The 15,893-nt window shown below is 36.2% G+C and overlaps 1 protein-coding gene across 1 annotated transcript in view; it reads right to left on the reverse strand.

The window, feature by feature from the left end:
• The window catches only part of PRIM2 (DNA primase subunit 2), a gene marked incomplete at both ends in the record, with an annotated part of 84,305 nt that overhangs the window by 12,492 nt on the left and 55,920 nt on the right, over nucleotides 1-15,893 (reverse strand). The window contains 2 exons of the mRNA XM_079549948.1: nucleotides 5,343-5,425; nucleotides 7,185-7,311. Of these exons, the coding sequence (XP_079406074.1) occupies nucleotides 5,343-5,425; nucleotides 7,185-7,311 (210 nt within the window). The remainder of the gene's footprint in view (nucleotides 1-5,342; nucleotides 5,426-7,184; nucleotides 7,312-15,893) is intronic.

The following is a 15,893-nucleotide window of genomic DNA, read 5'->3' on the forward strand; positions in this document are numbered from 1 at the left end:
AGACAGAAATGAAATGTGATCCAAAATATAATATAAATTCAAATACTATGCAATCACACATTAGATGCTCAGCTAACCGTATTACTTTTCCAAGAAGCAATTTTTAAGCAAACAAAAAAATCTAATTTCACAAATAAAGCAACAGCTTAACCTAAGGAAAATGTGAACTAAATACAAGTCAAATAATTCAGCTCTTGAAATAAACATCAGGATTAATTCTTTCTGCTTCAGGGTATATAATAACTAGGAATGACCTGGAAATCATTTTCTGTTTACTTCAGAAAGACCATTTTAGTAGAGACAATCTCAGACAGGGCACAGCCTCAGAAAATCCAGACTGAGATAGCAAGCTGGATCTTGATACTTTACACTGAGGAGATTTACATATTCAAATGTTTTCATCACTTTTTTCAATACTGACTGTACTACAGAATGGCTGCACTGGAAGCAATGCTCACACTATTGACTCATGGGAAGTCTGGCACTCTTTACTCTGTATCACAGTCCCAAAGACCAGCTTTCTTGTTTAACACCTCCCTCATCCATGCACAGAAGCCACTTGGAAAAAAACTGTGATTACAGCATTTGTTCCCACCACAAGGCCTAATGCTTTATTTGTATGGAAAAGCTCCAGCAACTTCCTGGTCCTGTGAATCTTAAAGGATAAAAAAGGAGTACTTCTTATGTAAAAGGTATGAAGCCCTAGAAACACAAGGCTGAGGACAGCACTGAGAAAGTAACCTCCATGAGCAAGAACTCAGACACATAGCTTTACAAAGCCCAGCAACATTTATTAAATTTAGAAGCCTTCTTTCTAAATACACTATATCCTTTAAAAACTCGATCTAAGGGGGATCACGAGAGATAGAGCACAGTGAGAGCAGAGAGACTGCTGCCTGGTACAATTCAGAAGCAATAGTGAACACACTGAAGAGTAGTTTGCTCTTCAAGCAATTTTCATTTGCTTCTTTATCAGTCATTTTCAGATAGTGTACAGTTTGAAAATGAGAGCAGTGCTAATCTGACAAGATATATGCATTTGCTAGAACTGATCTACCAACTTGTGGCATTTGCCGATTTGGTGTCCCAGCTCTCTACTGCCTGATTTTTTTTCCTTTTCTGGAAATGATGATCATAGAATCATAGAATCACAAGGTTGGAAAGGACCTATACATAAGCTAGACAGTACCTCATATTTTGGCCCGCACAACAGCAGTGAGGAATAAGATTCGTAAACAAGACAGGGTAATAATTCACTTGCTTGAAGGCAAAACATATGAGTACTCTAAAACAACAGATTGAAATCCCAGAACTAAAATCAAGTTGGAGCTCAGGTGATTTGGAATGAACCCAAAGAAACAGAAGGTATAAACTAAACAGGACGGAAAATGCATCCAAACCAACAGGTTGCTGCTTGCAATTTTTCGTGAAACAACAAAACCCACCTGCAGCCATCTCCAATCAACCTGGGATCAATTAAGACAGTAACCCAGCTTTCATGATTCAAGGATCTTTTCAGATAAGTCATAAAAGTTGCAAGAGAACAAGAAAAAAAAAAATCACTGATGTGGTTGCTGATATACTACAAATCTAAATCTGATGGTCTAAAGAATTGTGAGCTCACTTATCTCAAGATAAGCCACCACTATTCAGTTTATATGATCTTGTTGAACACAGTATATTCAGGAGTAAACCAAGGGGGTTTTTTTTGCACTGACAGCACTGATGTTTTTGAAGAGAAACACAAAACGACATCAAAATGTAATAACCCCCAGTACTCTAATCAGAAAAAAAAAAGTCCTCAACATTATCAGAGATAATTCATAGATACTAAAACCATTTTGATCAAATGGAAATGAAACACCCCAAAAAAGTAATAGTTCTGATCCAGATCCTCTGTATGAACTGGAGATAAGGGTCCAACAGACTGCTATGAATAACAGTCCTCCCAGCTACAAAATGCAAATCATGATGCACTGCAAAGACAGTGTTAAGTCTCCATCAAACTCAAACTTGAACAGCTGTATTCATACTTGCACAGATTAAGGTTAAGACATCAGATCAGCTTTATTTTGGGCACTAGCTGTGCCAACGTGAAATCCTCTATGCATAGCCTTAGCTGCCACAGCTTCTGTAGCCCCTCTGGCCAGGACAGTATCAGCACTCTGATGAAGGATGCTGATACATATGGAAGGTCTGATGAGTTTCCAAACAACCTCATTTTTTGGAATGAGAAATTAATTTCAGTAGCCAACAAACTCTTGAGCTTTCAATCCCTTGAAACAAGCTTCTTAGTAGGAGAGAAGCATCGACAACTGTTCATCAGAGCAACATACCATGATGCACACTCTCGTTCACTCCTCTACCAAAGAGAGTGAGTGCTTTGAGTATCTAGTACAATAAGATGTAAAAAAAAACAACACAGGACCACATGGCAGTTTCAATAAGAACAAAATACTTGGCAAGCATATGAACAGAACTCTGCGTGGCAAACTCTGAAGATCTCAAGCCCTTGCACACAGAGATGCACCTTGAGACCTACCATGAAGATGCCTTTTGAAAAATCTCATCTGTCTCCGTAACAACAGCTACATAACAAATGCACACATTGGCAGAAAAACTCAAATTTTACAGCAGAAACCATCCACTCAGGAGGTCTCCTGGGTATAAACATAGACACATTCTTAAAGAGAAGCATTTCTTATGCTTACAGCATACAAAGGAATCTGTAGTCCTCTACTCCTCGCAGAAAAGCCTAGAAATAGTACCTTCTCTTCTGCATAGGGTAATGAGTTCTTAGCTGTAAATCATATTAGCAGTTATGATAATCCAATTAACTCTTGTCACACAAATATAGTTGAGAATGATTCCTTGACCTCCACAGAAATCTGCTCAGCCACTGCTAACCACTTTTAGAAACAACAGAAAAGTTACTTATAAGTAGTTGAACTTAAAAACCTCTGTACATAAGAAGGAAGAACATCTTTTGGCACTGAAAATATGAAGCATGGGTATGTTTTTTTGGGATAGGGGGAAAATTCTAGTCCAGAAAGAGCTAAGATCCTGGGAAGTTGGGGATGACTCTTGAAACTAAAAGATGGGGATGAATGCTGGGAATGCTCTGGGACCACAGCTTGTAACACCTGAGTCTGCAAGCAACTATATAGGTGCTGACATGACTTTCTACATGATCCTCCCAGATCATCATTGACTTCAATACTCTGCACACTTTTTTCACCAGGTGGGTGTGGAATTTTCACATCTCAGAATCCTGAAACACTTATATAAAATTCAAGTTGGCTGTCCTTATCATGAGGCCAACTGAGCATCCTCTCAGTTCAGAAAAATGCATTTTTCACTATGACAAAGCAGGGAAAACTGAAAAAGCATTGCAGTACATACATTGATCTGGTTTTAACAACACAGAAGGGAATTTTTCACTTTGTGACAGCCATCTAGTACACAGAGCAACAGAAGCAAAACAAAACTTCATATCTGAAGACAGCGAAAGAATTTCAGAAGAAAACAAGGAGCAACTGTAAGAAGCCATGACCCAAAGTTCATATACTGTTTATTAAAACAGCTGAAAGGTCAAATTCTGAATCATTCATTCAAACTACGAATCTGTCAGGTTTTAAGGAAGCTCTCACTGATCTGGAGTTAGGAGAACATCTAACAGATTCAGAAGGTACACACAAAACAAATATCAGTTCTTAGGCCAAGCAACTATATCAAGAGATTCTGAAAGATGGATGGAACCATTCACCCCCTACTAACCATTCACTGAGCTAAAGAAAAACAAGACTGCTGATACAACTGGAAGATCAACTGTTGTACCAGCAGTAGAGAAGACAAGTCACAGCCTGGACTGAAGGACTATGAACTGTTATTGGCCGTGAAAGACTAAGCAAATGAATAATGAGTACTGACAGTCATAAGATCAGTACAGTATCACAGGAGATTTGAAACACTCCCTCCCAAATATCTCAGCCTGTCTGATTTAGAAGATCAATATCTGAAAATTTAAGATTTGTACTGAGTCCCAATCCTACTTGACAAAAAAATTGACAAATAAAAAAAACTCACAAGTGAGGTAAGGAACTGTGTTAAATATACAGATCCTGCCTCACTGTGCAAAAGCACTGAAGAAATGGCCTCAGCTGAATCCTACCCACGTATAGTAAGAGCTAATACATTAAATCCTTACCAATCTTTCCAATGATTAGCAGGATAAAAATCTCAGAGCAGTGTGATTTTTTTGATGCATATAAAAAGGAAATATGCAGAAAGTATCTCTAGATACTGTCAGATACATGAAAGACAGTTACATGTCTATTTATGGACCAGGAAGGATTAAAAAAAAAAAAAAGAAAAAAAAAAGGAAATAAGACATACGCAGGAAAAAGCATTAGGATTTCTTAAATTTGCAATAAATTAATTGTCTTCACCACTAAAAAAATATAAAATATTCTCTTTTATTTTGTATCCTAATTACTTCTTCCAAGGGCATTATTTCAAGTGAAATTAGCACTTCTTTTCTAACTAGTTCAGCACTCTGTTGCTGCCTGATCAGCAATAGTGATACTTCACATGAACAAAAAAATTACCTTTCAGACTAAAAGTAGTTGCAAACAGTTCATATACATGACTTTTTGTTGAACTGTCTCATCTGAGCTCTAACCTGTACATCTCCCTTCAATGAAGATGACAACACACTTATAGATCCTTTAACCTCCTGCAAGAAGAATCAATGAGACTCACCATCCTTCAGTATGTGTGTGAAGAAGTTCTAATTTCTGCATTGCTCTCGCTATAAATGACAGGTTTTCAATTTACTGCTACCATTCAAAAATCTGATAAAATCTGTCAAATTCCAGTAGTCATCTCATGAGCTCTTGTTGTCTCAGGGAAGTTAGCACTATGCATGACTAAGAACGTACAGGATTTAGAAGCTTATTACAGAAAACAGTGACATCAACTTACGACACACAGTACCACCTTCCATAAGTGTGCAAAATTAAAAAATAAATTCTCTAAAAATACTGCCAGATTCATTTGATTTTTTTCTTAACCACAATGAAGTAAAATGAAGTAAAACAAAATTCTGTATTGCACTCATTATAGTAATAAACCAATCCATAATATTAAACAACAGAAGGTGATGACAACAGTCAGCACATCAGTGGGAACACTGGAACAAGACAAGATTCTGGCTCAGATCCTTCCTAAGAGATATTTAACATACATATTGACAATTTACGTGTAGTATTCCTACACCAGTACAAACTAAAATTAAAAAACAATGCCTCATTAAAGAGAGCTCCAAACAAATTAAATCTCACCTGAGTTACTCCACTGGGAGGAACCTTGTACGACTGCAGCTTCTGCTTCAGTAGCTCAGGATCGCTGTGGCGGAATGGGCATCCTGACAGCAAAACAAGCAAGCTCACAAACAAGGCTGTTTACCCAGAAGGGAGCATAGTAACACACTCAAGAGACTTAATTGTCTAACAGCTTACTAATATACAAGTTAATTGTCCATATGTGCAATTATTTTTTTCTTTAACATTTTTTTTTATAATAATTACTCCACTGCATTGTCAGCAGTACACCAGAGGCCCAAGAGTTACATGAAATATCCTAATATAAACAGGCCACAGTTGTCACTCACTGACAGGAAAGGAGACTTAGTTGGTACCTTACTTACAGTGATAGCACTGGTACATTTAATATCTGTGAAAAACCAGGAAGAAACAAGTAGTAAGAGTTAACTAGTCTTTAAAGCATAGCCCTTTGTAAAAATATTATTTTTGGAAGTTCCAGCCTTTGAATAAGGGTTGCTTTTCTTGTTATTTACTTTTATTATTCAATTAATTAATTAAAAAATGAATTAATTTTGTGAGAAAACTAAAGGAAACAACCTTCAGAACAATCTCAGGCGTTTTGTAGAAAAGGGTAAATGTGGCACTGAGAAAAATAGTTTAGCAGGCATGGTGGTGATGGGTTGATTTTTGGACTAAATGGCGTTAGTAGTCTATCCAACCTTAACAATTCTATGACTGTGTTAACTAGCACTAGAGTTACAACAGTAAGGCTGGTGCACATTTCTCTCACTAAATCACACAGGGGTAGGAGGTTTTAAACTACTGCAGCAAATGTAGGAACTCATGTTTGATTTAATTCATATCTCAGAGCCCCTATAAGTGTTCACACTCTGTTTGAGTACACAGTACATACAGAGCCAGAAGCCACCAAGCGTGATCTAAAAAGAATATTGCAAGACCACTGTAAGCTTGAAATTAAAAACGTAACTTAAGAGACTACAGGGGTGAGTAACGTGACAGACACTGTAGAAAAAAATCCTTCAGATAATTTCTCAGTATAAAACTAATACTTGTGAAAATATTATCGTAATCTGAAGTGAGAATTTTAAGAAGACCAAAACATAATTTTTGTTTGAGTAAGGAAACTAGTTTCATAAAACTGGCTTTGCAAATAAGTTCAGTGTAAAAGATAATGCTCAAATACTATGCATGCCACATAGTCACTATTTTGACCTCTGTTCAGCATTACACATCACTGCAAAACAAATTGCTGAAATATTTATTTCTTTTTTAATATTGAAAAAGCATTGTAAACTCAGATCTTGTTAAGTTTCTCTTTGCAGTATCTATCTTGTCTGGGTTACATACATGTAAGCCATGACTTCCACAGTGATAACTTAAGCACTGCAGTCCCCAGTAGATACACACATATATACTTGGTCATTTATAAATTTACATTTTACTACAATTAGAAATAAAGAATACAGAAGAGTCCTGAACGTCCTAAACTTCTGAAAAGCAAATGAGTTAATATTAGTAGAGTAAGTTTGCCATGCTGAAATCACAGATTGAAAGGATTGCAACTTTCTTTTTTTTTTTTTTTTTTTTTACACACAATGTGGAAAGAAGGGGAGGGAAGGAAAAAGAACCAAAGTTGAGTACAAAATTGAACTTTACTTGCTGAATGATACCAGTTAAGAAAAACTAATCAACAAGAAGAGTAGCAGAGAACAGCAGTGGCTACCTTAATTAGTAGTCAAACTAACTAACTACCACTTAAAATCAAATGCAATCTCCATGGTTCTCTTCATTAGCCAAGGGCTTCCAATATTTTTGAACCTGTTGGTTTTAGGAACTCACCATGGTAATCCCCTTGACTTGGTGGATTGGACATGATAATCTTCATGCAGCTGTACGGGGTATAGTCTGTTCTCTTTCCTTCTTTCCCATAGTTGTGGCGAATGCTGTACGCGTATCCTTTGTCAAACTGAAACAACAAAAGAATATATTTTCATATACCATATCAAGTCATTATTCTCTCTACTCTGCCAACAGAAACATTGGATTATAAAGCAAATCTTCCAAACCTACTCAAATTTAGAGAAATGGAATTGCTTTCTGTTAGCTTTGATTTTTATATTATAAGGAGTTGTATGTATCCATATGCATGTTTTATACACACATAAGAAGAGAACTAAGAATTAAGATCTTTTAAGCAGATGAAGGAATCAACAAAGTTAAGATGATTTAAAGATCAAAACTGTGAACTGTATGATGTTAGTAAATGGAGAAGACATTGTAATACTAAACCTTTCATAAATGTCCACAAATCAATGGCTTTATCAGCGAAAAGCCAAAATTACAGACTTCTTGACTGAGGTTCGCATTTTTGTTCTCCTAAAGCATAACGGTCCTCCTACACTTTGCTTCAGCACTGAAATTCACTGTTTTTGTCTAAAATTGAGTATTTTTGCTTGAAAACTGTAAAATTTTAGCAAATCTCTTCTGTCTAACAATAGAGTGTCAGCTCCCACCAACTCCACCAATAAAATTAAGAAAGAAACTAAAATAGGCATAAACAAGTTACGTCCTGTAAATAAGGACTTAGCTAAAATGATTTCAAGTTATTTTAGATGTAGCCATTCAAGCACACAACTGGTCACGTCCACCAGTTCAAAATTACCCCTATTTCTACACATAAAATTAATTGCCTGCTAAATAATTCAGAAAATTCAGACGACTGTGAAATATCTTAACCTGCTAAAATTCATTCAAAATATAACAGAAGTATGCTTTTCGTAATCTAACATTTGAAAAATTTAATTACATATATAACTCAAAACCTACAACATAATAAGCAAATACATAAAATGTTTAAATAAACTTTTGAAAATAAACATTGAAACATACACTGCATCTGTCCAGATGGAAAAAAAAGGAACTTCTTTATCAAGATGCTGTCATAATCAAGTTAATTGTGTTTCCCAGCACAGCGAAGACAGGATGTAGCATACAGGGATAACCTATCTAGTAAATCCTATTAAGCAGGGGGAAAAAAAAATAGCACATTTGTTTGCTTGCAAAGGAGAGCTGGGTTTATCAACAGCATTAACTAAGGACAAGGAGGAAGACCGTACAAGGATCTTCCTTCAGGAAGGGCAGGTAAAAGAGGTATCATCCTGCAGTGACGCAAGCAGCAGCTGTAGGCTGAGAGTTGCTGCTGCAGGGGCTGCAAAATATAAACACAGCATTTGCAGCTGTCAGCTGTAGAGAAGCTTAATACAGCAAAAATCAATAGTTCTGTGCACTAGAGCAACAGATAGCATTATAATAGTGAAAACGTGATATTAGTAACCTTTGTGCAAATCCATTAAGTTATGTGTGAAGCCCGTGAACATACAGCCACAAATTCTTACAACCAGAAGCTCTGGAACCTTTCTTCCTTCTTCACAAAAAAATGGATGAATGCATATTTCATTTGATTAATGAAGTATATATGTGTAAGCAAGTTGTAAGCAAGTCAAAGTAGATAGTTCTTTATAAGGGAAAACCAGATCTTCACTGCTTTAGTTTGCAAAACAATAAATACAGCCCTCTGACAGTGCTGCATACTAGAAACCTGAGCTATGCTTTTCTTGTCACTTGTCTTAATGCCCCACAGAAACTGTTACTACCCAAAATGATTTTATGCTGAGATGTGACTTTTGTAGTAACAGCTGCAGGGTAACACAACATGGCCTTGGGACAAGTTGGGTATCTTCACACTGCTTTCTTTACAGACCTCTTTGGATCTTTTGAAGCCATTTCCAATCAGTTCCACTTTGTTTCATTTAAATGTTCTTTAAGCCAAACTTATTTTAATTCTTCCTTTTAGTAAGACTACAATAGAACAGTATTCTGAAAGCTAAAACACATAAATACAAATAGCTGCTACATGTGAATCTAAAATTCTAAGATATCAGAAGACTTCATCATCTACATACTTGGGTGAGAATCTCTTAAACTGCACTGAACAGAGAAGCCTTAAAAGCTTAAAAAATTGGAACAACTTTATAAATCTGATTTTACTCTAGCATGTAATTATAACTACTTTATTCTTTTATATAACAGAAATACTAGCACTAAGGAATGGAGGAAGAAATTGCAGAGAGGCTTTTTTGCTTGCTTGTTTTGCAATAGTGGCCATTCTTCTGAAATTGATACTATCAGGATTAGGGGCTGGTCATGGCAATCTGTTGAAATTACCATGAGCTGCCTAAAACAAATATTGTTCTAGAATTATTTTTTAAATTCAGAAAACACACAGTATCTTTGTGGCTACTTGGCAGAATTAATGCTGTCCCCTATAAGCACTGCACTACCCAACCCATATTTTCTATGTTGTACTTTGGGAATTGAGCATAAACTCCCCAGCAGTCACTTTCAAAATGCAGACTCCACACTGCAGAGCCTTCATATGCAAACTATTCATTTCTTTCAAAGAAAAAGAATATGTCTAATAGCAAAGGTTAGCAAAATTTACATCTGTAAGAGAAAGTATTTCATAATGACTAATATTTGCACAGCTGGGCACCTGCTTCTTCAAGTTTTCAACTTCTTGGAATCTTCACAGCAGCAGATGGAAGAAGTGGTACAAGTCAGTGTGTGCACATTTAGACAATTTCACCTCCTGACCTTCTGATTCTGTTTCTTATTGTTGATCACGGAAACAGAGTTTTAGCCACACTGATTTCCAGCAGGCTGTGCAGTACTCCTTAATGGAAAGAAATCATGAATTGAGGAATTTCATTTCAGAAAGCAAATCCTGAGGAGCAGCCCTGTGTACTGGGGGATGAACTCAATGACCAGAAAAGCTCTTTCCTAATACTGTTGCTCTAAGGTATGCACAAAGAAAAATCACCCCCAGAAGCAATTCCTGCCAGTGAATATACACATATGTATATGAGTGCAGATATAACTAGATATGTTTGAAATCTAGACATAGGGAATTGTCCCTTCCCTTCATTCCAACTTTCCCCATAGATGTAGTATGATTCCCCCACCTACTTAAACAAGAGACTGTATGCAGAACATATCATGCATGTCAGTGTTTGCACGGTTGTTCTAATTGCTCATAAATTACTTGCTTTTAAATTATTCCAGAAAACAACATCTCAAAACTATTAAATGCCTATTACAGTATAGACCAACTACTACAAGCCACAAGATTATTATGGCAGAAAACTATAAAAAGTGACTTTCCACCAAGACAAGCAAAAAATAATCAGGCAAAAAGCAATTCTACTAATGCAGAAAAGCTAACTATGTATATACATCCACCACTGCCTGCTTTGGCACTGATCGAAAGTTATTGCTAAAGTTGCAATATAATAGCAGTCCTAAAGGAACATCCTCATATTATTGAGCAACTACCTACACTAGATCACCTATTGCTAGTAATAGTTTAGAACAGTGATTAAAGTCAAAAAAAAAAAAAAAAAAAGTAGGTGCTTAGATTCTTAGATTTGCACATGCCAGCACTAAATTGACAGACTTGATGGAGGGTAGCGTAAATTAATTAAATTTAACTTGTTCCCTGATGACAAAAAATTTTGAGGACTTTTCTTTCCTCTGGACATAGCTGTAGGATACACATGATGTCTGTACTGAGATACTCCACAGAAAAAAAGTAGGCAGTTTTGCAGGTTACTATGTTCCGGACAAGAATTTACAGAAATGACATTTTCAGAAGAGCTTCATTACATAAATATGAGATCTTTGGGTAGGTGAACTCAAAGTAGTAATGGTGTTAAATTATTATTTCTGTAACTCAATCAGAAATAAGAAAATTTGCTACAGATGTAGCTTAATTGTGATCAAAGTAATTCTGGACACTTTTTGCTCGTGAGGGGAGAAAGGCAGTAAAAGAGAACAGCTGGAAGGGGAAAGGGAAAAAGGGAAGTTGAAAGGGCTGTCAAATGTGATCAGTGCTTTTCAGTGGTCTCTGTAAATCAGCCTTGTGCCTGTAGCTTGTAGCAGGAACAGTTTGTTTCCACTGTACTCCTCTAATCTGCCTCCAAGGTCAGCAGGTTTCTGGCAAGTTTTCCCTGCCATCAGTGAGGATTCTCTGGGATCCTTCCTAACACCAAAAGGGAATGGAAGGAGAGCACCATCTAACAGCCCTGTCCTTCCCCTACCACCCTAACAGTGATGTTCCTTTAAGAGGCCTGTGATCTCAGAATATCCAGCTCAATTTGGAGTTGTTGGGATGCTGCTAATAAAGCTCTCAGTTTTTGTTTACTCTTTTAAAAAAAAAAAAAAAAGAGGCATCCAGAGATGCCATTCAGCTGTGGGGGGGAACCACACACTTCCAGTATTCCATGATTTACAAGCACATCACTGACTCTTCTGTTGCTGTTTTTTCAAAGCGTTTACTGCATTTCAGTATTCAGAAATGTCAGCTGATGTAGTTTTTAAGTGTTTCTTTCAGCAGAAGTTAAGAAGTAAATTAACAGCATTGTTAACTTTATCAGAAGTGGTAGTCAGAGAATAACGGTATCCAACATGCTTAATTCAGTGATAACACTTCATGTTCTCTGCAAGAGATGTGAGAGTATTAACAGACTGCAAAGCAGACAAGAATTTGGCATGTAGTACAATAACAAGGACTAAAAAAGTTAAACAGTAGTAGAATAGTAACAGATTTTGTGTGCATCTATAGGAATAAGATTCAGCTCCAGACATCTAAATTCAGACATCTCCCATTATTGTCAATGGAAGTCGATGCAATCAGAGGAGTCTGGGTTGCAATTCAATTTACCCTAACAGAGGCACCAAGAGGCTCACTAAATAAATCATTATCTAGACACTATTGACTGTATTGGCTAGAGCTCTATTGATCTTAATGGCAGCCTGGGATCCTAGAATAAAGAATATGTATACCAAAGAGAAATTAGATTCGGTAAGCTTGTATCAGAATTGAGAGAAATCCTTATTTTTATGCATACCACTGCAGCAGGTATTGCATATTTCAGGAGAAGATGGATAAATACTGGCCAGGGCCCTCTGCAGAGTCTGAAAAGTAAATTCCTACTGCTCTGTCTATACTCTAAACAACAAAGCCATCATATTTTATTTAGTTTTACTTAAGCACAGTAATCTAACACATTTGGTCTGGTAGCTCAGGATCCTTTATATTATACACAGTAACCTGGATGAGTATGTACAATAAAATCTTAAAAAGGAAAGAAAAAGGGAAGAAAACAGATTAATTTTTCATAGAAATATCAGCATGGAGTCACACTGTTACTCTATGAAAAATCCTGAAACATATCCCAATAGATTCTCTTTTTGAAAAGGTGACAAGATATGCAATAAAAAGCAGGACTGGGAAACAAGGTCCGGATTGCACAGAAGGAATATTTGTACTAGCCTATCATAACATTTTAGAGCTATGGATGAGAAGACACAGGGATTCAGGGCAGGGACAGCAGAAGAGAAATTCATCAAGATCATCTCTGAGAAAAACCTGTCTCAGCTACTCCAGTCAAAGAAAATTAGACAGGTCCTCCTACAACAACGTTCAAGGACAAGACCAGAAATGCACATGGAGGCACAATGTATAGCCATCAGCTCTTGAAAAAGAGCACTGCTGGTGGTATGGGCTGCACTTCACCTCTGCTACGATGTTCCCAGTTTCAAAGACATCTGCAGGAGACCAGAATGAATCCAAGAAAGTCTGTTTCACCACCTGGTGTGACATTTCCACTCAGCACACCTGCCTCAGAGTTGAAAGACCTAAGCACACTTAGTACAGAAGTTGAAGCTCTCTTAGAATCATAGAATTATCTAGCCCAACCATCAGCCCACACATGTGATCGCTCTAGACCACATTCCTCAGTGCAATCTCTGCCCTCTTCCTGAAAACCTCTCCTAAAGACATTCAGTGATTTGGGTTGGACAACATGCCTTCATATCACCATCTGATTCTATTTATTTTTTTGTTTTTGCGTAATCATAACAAAAAACCAAAATGTTTTGCAGTTACTGAGATACGGTTAAATCTCTTAGACAAGAAGATGGTGCCAGAACAGAAGGACAGAAGGACATCAGGTGCTCAAACATGTTTTAATATATCAGCAAATCTCTTCCCTCCTCAAAAAAAAAAAAAAAAAAAAAAAAAAAAAGCTGACTAATGAACACTCAGTTTCCTCAGATAAATACATAAACTTTATGTCTACTCTCGAAACATGTAGACTTTTGTTTTTTTATGCTGGCATAAAAGAATGAGAACAAGGGATTTAGAGATTTGCTATTTGCTCAAGAATACTAGCATCCTCCCCGTAAAAATTCTGCCATAAAAACACGTCTTGCTTTACTAGCAGCACTACAAAAGGCAAAAATCACATTTTAACATGATGATCAAAGAAAATTGAAAAACACAGACATCAGTCCTTACTGCCATAATAAGCATAACTGCTTACATACAATAAAAAAAGTGTAGTCCAGTCAAGATTTACTTGAAGGCTCTAGACTTGGTGTAACAACTCCTTCTGCATTCAGTGGCAGAAGTTTCTTTTGGTTTTGTTTTGTTTTTTTTTTCCTGAAGGACACAACTATTTTCCCACCTTTTGTTTTGTTGTTGTTCATTGCTCATTAAAGGATGAACTGACTAAAGAAAAAACGCAAACTGAAAACTAAAGAAGCTGTACTGCCAGATTGCTCTGAAGTAACATACGTCTCAATTATTAGCGCTGGCTGCAAAAGTCTAAAACTTAATACAATTTCAGGGAAAATACTCTGGTAACAAAACATAGGAAGGACAATTCGACTACTGTAATCCATCTAAAACCCAATGTTTTTAAACAAAGCTATTTCCTCACTAGTACTGACCCAACCCTCATGCCTCAAATCCAACTTCAGTAAGAAAATTCATCAGAAAAATAATGGAATTTCAATCCAAATTCATAGCCAATCCAAAGGAATTTCACTTACTTAAGACCACTAGATTCTGTTCCCCCATGTATAGCAGGGTACATCTGTGCCAGAGAACTTCAGGAAGGACAAAGGGAGCACAAAAAACCAGAGCATAACACATTATGCAGAATATAAGTTCTCAGCTAAACAGCACAGTGCATTTCAATGTAAAATCAGTGCCTTACTTTCTTTCAAGAGGCAGGAACTTCTCTAAGTGTTGAAATATTTAAATCCGATGACAGTAATTCAACTTTTCCAGATCAATAACGAATCCTGAAGTATTCATAGCACAAATTAGATATAAAAAGAGATGTCTTTATTCATGAGATTCAATACATTTCAAGAGACGTGAGGCACAACGCTAAATCAATTCTGAAAGTAAAAATACTTTCTTATTTACACTTAAACCTACATGGTATATCAGCAGATTGCACATTTGATACAACATGCTGCTTTTCTGGATGACTGAATATGAAATATAGCCACAATTTGCTGCTTGAATATAGACATATGGAATACAACAGTGAGATATAACAGGAATTACACGGACCTTATCAAAAGAGAAGACAGTGCATGATTCTGGATCTTGGAAGTCAGTTTATAAGACTACAGCAAATCTGAACATTTAATAATTTAAAAATATCATTTCAAACAATTGTATCAATGTTAATTAGCTTCCCTACCAAAACCAGTGCTTTTCTGTTCAAAAAACACAGGAGCACAACTGGAAGAGACCAACCATGTCATTCATCGTGGATGTTAACAAAAAGATACAATTGAACAGATTTGCATCTAAAAAACATTGACTTCTGTATCAGAAATTGGGGTAAACAACCAAAAATGTTATATAGCAGGTATTTTTCAACAGATGGCTATAAAGAGAAAGCTATATCGTTAGGAAGATATCAAGGCAGCCTGCTAAAGCACATACTGCCAAAGAACATATTGATACTCAAGATACTTCACAATCATTGAACATAAAGTTGGCAACCAGATAAACAAACCTATTACTTTTCTTAAAATATCACTGATGTACCTACCACCCTGCTGTTGCTGTAACAGCCAACGAAACAGAAACTTCTTCTAACAAGTACAGTCTTTCTACTGTGATATTAAAGTCTGACAAGAGGTTCAAGTCTACAAAAGAATTATCAAAAATTAAATGACTTGTTTTCCATTCATTTTTATACATAAAATTCAATGAAAATACTATGAAGTTATATCCAAAAATGTTTGTTTATGAGGAACAAAATGTCATAAAATCTAATCTTTGATGTAGTTTTTGTACAGGAAACATATTTATTGCTTTCATACTAGTCAGTGTAAGGACTTTATCAGTAAACTGCATGTACAATGAATAGTAAAACAGATTTCAGTGCCTAATATGTAATTAAGAAAAATCAACCCTACTTCTCTTTACATTAGTTAGCACAATTAAAAAAAAAAAAAAAAAAAAAGAAAACTGTAATAAATGTCCTGGGAAATAAATTATGATCTTCTCTGCCCGTAAGACACACCACAGGCTGAAAGACAATCCGAAGCTTCCTTTCATAATTCAAGCCAAATGCTGAAAATTGAAAATCAAAAGTAAGGTAGATAAGTTTTGAACAGGTT

Source organism: Tetrao urogallus, assembly GCF_951394365.1.
Source record: "Tetrao urogallus genome assembly, chromosome: 2".
In the NCBI taxonomy this organism is placed as follows: Eukaryota; Metazoa; Chordata; class Aves; order Galliformes; family Phasianidae; genus Tetrao; species Tetrao urogallus.